The following is a 6,202-nucleotide window of genomic DNA, read 5'->3' as shown; positions in this document are numbered from 1 at the left end:
CAAGTTTACTTCACTCACAGGCGGATATCTCAGTGTTTAACTCAACATCTCTAATCTGTATCTGAACAGTGATACTCTTTAACAAATTTACATTAAAATTTAACATTAATCTGAAGGATTAACACAGTCCGTTACAGTCTGTTCACAGTTTTACAAAATCAGAAAAAAGAGAGGTCTTCAGTAAAGGCACTAAGAAGAAAAACTGTGTCTTGTCATTCCGGGAACCACCTCCTTTTACTGTATGTTTAGCTCGCTGCATAGGCTGAGTAGCCACACACTCAACCGAGGGCAGAAGACACACAAATATTCCAGAATTATTATAACTATACACATTTTCACATTTTGAATCCAGACTTGACGGATGATGATATTCAGGTTTAGATGATGCTTTATTTCTTTAGTCTTGCTGGAGTAAAACATGCCATCTAATTAAAACACAGACACAGGCACAGAAACCCCTCGTAGGGGCCCCAAAGAGCCTCATCATTTATATTGCCTGATTCAGAAATAGTATTAGATCCACACCGGTTAACAGTTCAGATGTAATCACAGAGCTATATAATAATCACTTTCTGTCTCTAGTTTTAGCACACAGAACTCACAGAGAGCCTCTGTGTGAATGAGCCCCCGTTCTGCCTATCCCTCCCACTGTTAGAGATTTACTCATCGCACAAGGAGCAGAGAAGACAATGGCGCTGTCTAGACAAGCCACATCCAGGGCACAAAATGATGTTTGAGAAATGGAGGAACAGCAACCAACCAACATGATGACAAGTCAACATAAATACGAAATACTGCCCCTTTCCTGGTCACAGTTTACACAAAATGTGAAGATCTGCTTTAAAGATATCACAGTGAACATGTTCCACGTCTTCTCAGATCTGTGAGGAGTTTTTCAAATTCACCATTTAAATAATCAGTGTATAGATAGATAGATAGATAGATAGATAGATAGATAGATAGATAGATAGATAGATAGCTAGCTAGATAGATAGATAGATAGATAGATAGATAGATAGATAGATAGATAGATAGATAGATAGATAGGTAGATAGAGTCACAAACCGGCTCAAAGCATAATAACTATTTACAAAAAACGAGGTGTGGTGAGTAAAGGGTATCAGTGGTGTTTGGATGAATGAGGAATGTATGGATGCATGATAACTGCAACAGAAGTGTCAAAACGAACCCAAACCATATATATATGTATATGTGTATGTATGTATGTATGTGTGTGTGTGTGTGTGTGTGTGTGTGTGTGTGTGTGTGTGTGTGTGTGTGTGTTTAAGTGACTATGAAGCCACGAATGAAATAAATAAAAAAACAAAGAAAAGAAAAACACCTATATATTGTGAAAATGTGCTTTTATTTGGTTCCCAATTACATACCAGGCATGTTTATTGTAATTCACGCTGACAAAGAAAGATGACTTTCACTTGAAAAGCATTTCATTTAAAAAACTTTGTGATGTCATGTTAAGACATTGGGCCTAATTTCATCATGAGCTCCAAACTTTTTTAGGTACAGTTTGGATCAACTCCAGTTTGCCGCTATCAGTCAGTACAAGACGGCACATCTCACACTCTTTTGTGCTGCACCAGTAATTTGTAACTGAATAGTAACTCTACTTTTGCTTCTTAAATTGAAAATAAAAAATTAATTTGTCTACCTCAGTTCATCACCAAAATAAGCCTGATGTACCTATTATAAACAGATTTAACAGCATCGTGCAACAACTCTGCGTTAAACTACTCTTGCTCAGTAATCTACATATGAAACCATCAGAGTACTTACAGTCTTGAATGTCACACCAGTCAGTCTGTGAGCAGAAGTGAAGGAAGGAAATCACATCTTCTTTATATCATCTGATATGGGGATGGAAAGAGAGTGACAGATGATGTGACATAGAAGTCCTGACTCACATTTCCGTAGAATTTAAAATTCTACCTTACAGTAACAAAGACAAAGCACAGGTTACATTAATCATTTCATATTCATTCAGCAGCCTTTGCACTCTGCTCCATTGTACTATTGTGCACCTGTTTACACATTGCATTACAGTTTCCTGGGCCCCAGACCCTGACCTTATATCACTCCCCACTAATGTTGAAACAAAACCTGCCACATCATAGGTTAGCTGTCATTTCAACCAGCAACCTTTGGGCTACTAGTCTGTCTCTCTAATCTCTGGACTACAAACCACCCAAGATGCCAACCTATAGTTTCTACCAGCCCACCCTAATGTAGCTGGTTAAAACTGGCCCTGATGTGTACACATATAGGCTAAACTACTATTTACAGATATAAATATGTGTATAAATATGATATGATAAAAAATGAAAATAGTGAACAGTTGGACAATAGTATAATGTTGCAGAGCAAAAAGGCCAATTTATAAATATGAAATGATTAAATAGCCAGACGGTTTCTAAGGTCGGATGGAAGCAACTACATTTCATTAAAAAGAGGATGGCTTTTGCAGGTGTGTGTCCAAAAAAGTGTATGCTAGCCTATAGCCCTATTATCACCAACACATTGACTAACATTTAAAACGATGGAGGAGCAACTATGCTTCACCAACAAGTGGCATTTGAACACCCCAATTTGGCACAATACACACTTAATGTCTGGTAACAAACCCTTTGCTTGCCATCAGTGGAGTGACAGAGGCATTTTTTTACTGTAAACCAGCTATTCAATGAGAATGGTATGTTGAGTTTTGAAGATCTAAGAGCTAGTTTTGAGGTCCCCAGGACATCCTTCTCCTTGTATCTGTGCTTAAGATCAGCCCTAAAATGTTATGGAGTGCCATGGGGAAACAGTCTTAAGCACAGACATTAAATGGTTTGTTGATTTTCCGGTGAGAGGATTAGCGTCCAAGATCTATGCCAAACTGATGCAAGCATCCATAGGATAACTCCCAATAGCAAGGGGTCTCTCAATCAAAACAATGGATTTAAACACAGACTTTTGATGACGTTGTGTAATGGCATTATGGGAGTTGTAGTTTAATACAATTGCCGATTAAAATAGATCTGTTCACGGATAGGTTTATCCATTACAGTTTTATCCTTGTTACATTTAGTAATATATATTCATGTCATTCTGATAAAATAGCTGCAGTTTCCCCCACATAATTAGGTTTACTTGATTCAACCAGTTAGCAAGCAAGCAAGCTAACATTAGCCAGCAGCTAACAATAGCACAATATATTTCACCTCAGTGTCACTTTTTGGATGTTTTCAGCACCGGGGGGTAAAGGTGTAATGTTTGTTGTAATGTTACTCAACACCTCTGAGAGACTTAGCTACTTCACGGCTGGGGCTGGCCGGTGAGTATCTCTGGTGCCGAGCCGCGAGGCGACTGAATAGCAAATGAGGGAGGTGGGAACAGGTTTCTGTGTGGACGGTTAAGATGGTCGTGTGATGGGGAAAGAAGGGAAAGTCTTAGGGCATCTGGTGGATAGATGGAAAATGGCAATGAAGGGCCTTGATCAAGTGAACAACAGCAAAGTCCATTATAGGGTCGAGCCGTATGTAAAACAAAACATTTCTAGTTACAGTACCTACCCAGGACCAAACAACAAGACACACTTTATGACTTTTGAAGCCTATTTTTGTTATACTATTGGAGTAGAGTTTACACAAAGAATGCTGACAAATCGGCTGCATTGGAAACCATCTCAAAATAATGTGGGCTGCGCTAACTGCAATACACTTACAGAATGAAAGCCATTTTCCGAATGTTCTATGTTTCTAGTTTGGGGATGTAAAGTTTTATGAGGCTGTGATAATCCTTGAAGTCACAACAGGTCATTTTATACAGTGAGGTCAAGTTTCATAAAATGCTCTCACTACAATGATATGGCTACTATTGGGACTAACATCCTCACACATGAATGTTATTGATCTCATTGAATCCACAAGAGTCTCAGCTTTCCAGTCATACTCAATTAAAGGAGACCTTGTGTTTCTTCTAGAACATGTTTAGATGTTTTAATGTTCAAACAAAACACTTTATTTTTCTCATACTGCCCATAGCTACGACACCTGTATCTCTCAGTTGTCTCTCATTTTTGGTTTCATGATCTGATACATCCTGTAGCCACCCCTCCTTTATCAGCTGGTTTTATAATGAGATTGTTGTCTGATGGCAAGTCTTTCAAAGCGTCTCTCTTCACCTTTGTCAAGTCATCATGCATTGAGTGTTTTCTTTGTTTTTGAAATCCTTTTCATTTTGGTGTTAACAAGTCTGCAAAATGTGTCTAAGGAGGATTTAACCTGTTGGCATTCAAATCTGACATTTTAAAGTCTCCGTCCAGAAAATTAGCATGGAGAGAAGCATTATTTAATATTAAAAGAACATTTTACATTTTACATTTTTAATGTGCAGCTGTTCCATGTAACCATACACAGAAATATCCCTGCAAGGTGAAGCATATGTAGATACAGACTGCAGTAAGATTAGTGTGACATCTTGTGGTGCTTTGTTGCATTTGCAATTATTTCTTTCATTTGAACTAACTGAAGTTACTCCTTGGCACCAAACACGGTAAAGCAATTTATGATCAAGATACCACGTATGGTCACCTCAGTGTGTTGGTGATTGTTTTGTCTTATTTTTTTATTGTTATATATATATATATATATATATATATATATATATATATATATATATATATATATCTCAATTTTAGGAAATTGTGTATGCCTACTTAAAGTTATTTTTTAGCTCAGTTATTAGAACAGCTGACCAACCAAAATATTGGTGTTTCTTACCAAGATTTACTTTGATACAACTTCTAGTGATCTTTACCAAGATATTTGCATTACAAATAGAACTGTTTATGTCACTATGATTCCACAAAGAAAGGAAAAACCCATTTATACAGTGTGAAAATGTGCTTTTATTTGATTCCAAATTACATAGCAGGCAGGTTTATTGTAATTCACACTGACATTCAAAGATGATTTGTACTTGCAAAGCATTCAATTTAACAAAGCTTTGTGATGTCATGTGAAGATATAATTTCATCATGAGCTCCAAACTTTTTCAGTTACGGTTCTGGTTAACTCCAGTTTGCCGCCATCGGTCAGTTCAACACGGCATTTGTCACACGTTCCCTTGATGTATGTCCCTGAGCTCCACTTGGGTTGGTTACTTTGGTTGTAGATGACCAGGTTGCCGTCAGCCTGCATGATCACACGGACAGCGTCTGATCCATTAGTGCCTGTGGCCCACACAGCCTTGTGTGGGCTATTGGCACAGGCATAGACAACAAAGTTACCATCATCCTGCAGGCAGAAACAGAGACATTTAAAAGATATCCAAACAATATCTAACAAAATATAAAGTGAGCATTTCATTTTAGAGAGTTACTCACCTGGAAGATAGCCTTAAACTGCCCGCTGTTGGACATCAAAAATTGGCCCATATGGAGCTGATCATTTATAGACAAGAAGTTCTTAGTCATGATTCTGAAAGAGACAAACAACTAAATTGGTGATGTTGCATTGACACCATGTGTGTGTTTTTGGCATTTCTTTTGTGCTGCACCAGTCATTTGTAACTGAATAGTAACTCTACTTTTGCTTCTTACATTGAAAATGAAAAATTCATTTGTAATGATCCACCTCAGTTCATAACTACAATGACCCTGATGTACCAATTATAAACAGATTTAAGCATCCTGTAATGACTCTGTCTCAAACTACTATTGCTTAGTAATGTATTATCTATTATTAACAGATAAATAAACCAATAATAAATTATAATAAATTAAATAAGTAATTATATTAAATAAATAAACTACTCTTGCTCAGTAATTTGTATGAATCCATCAGAGTACTTACAGTCTTGAATGTCACACCAGTCAGTCTGTGAGAAGAAGTGAAGGAGGTGAAATTCCCTTCTTCTTTATATCATCTGATCTGGGGATGGAAAGGGAGTGGCAGACGACATAAATTAAATTCTTATTCATGTATTCACAAGCCCCATGTCCCACTTGCAAATTCTACCTTTACAAAAATACAGCAACCTGTTACATTTATCATTTCATATTTATAAATTGGCCTTTGTGCTCTGCAACATTATACTATTGTCCAACTGTTCACTATTCTCATTTTTTATCATATCATATTTATACACATATTTATATCTGTAAATAGTAGTAAATGTTCACCATGTTCAGCTCTGTTGTCTG

The 6,202-nt window shown here is 37.0% G+C and overlaps 1 protein-coding gene across 1 annotated transcript; it reads right to left on the bottom strand.

Annotated features, from left to right (window-relative positions):
* Positions 1-4,898: 4,898 nt before the first annotated feature.
* LOC114549499 (mannose-specific lectin-like) lies at positions 4,899-5,930 on the bottom strand. Its single transcript, XM_028569837.1, has 3 exons — positions 5,853-5,930; positions 5,384-5,477; positions 4,899-5,294 (listed from the first exon to the last, which is right to left on the bottom strand). The coding sequence occupies exons 2-3, from the start codon at positions 5,471-5,473 to the stop codon at positions 5,034-5,036; spliced, it is 351 nt and encodes a 116-aa protein (XP_028425638.1). The 5' UTR covers positions 5,474-5,477; positions 5,853-5,930; the 3' UTR covers positions 4,899-5,033.
* Between the last annotated feature and the right edge of the window lie 272 nt (positions 5,931-6,202).

Source organism: Perca flavescens, chromosome 22 (assembly GCF_004354835.1).
Source record: "Perca flavescens isolate YP-PL-M2 chromosome 22, PFLA_1.0, whole genome shotgun sequence".
Taxonomy (NCBI): Eukaryota; Metazoa; Chordata; class Actinopteri; order Perciformes; family Percidae; genus Perca; species Perca flavescens.
Note: the sequence above shows the minus strand (reverse complement) of the source record. Positions and strands in the feature narration are given on the sequence as shown.

Coding starts and splice junctions, on each gene's coding strand:
- LOC114549499 (XM_028569837.1), bottom strand. CDS start 5,473: ATGACTAAGAACTTCTTGTCTATAAATGATCAGCTCCATATGGGCCAA. Junction 5,295..5,383: donor AGTTTAAGGCTATCTTCCAG/GTGAGTAACTCT, acceptor TTCTGCCTGCAG/GATGATGGTAACTTTGTTGT.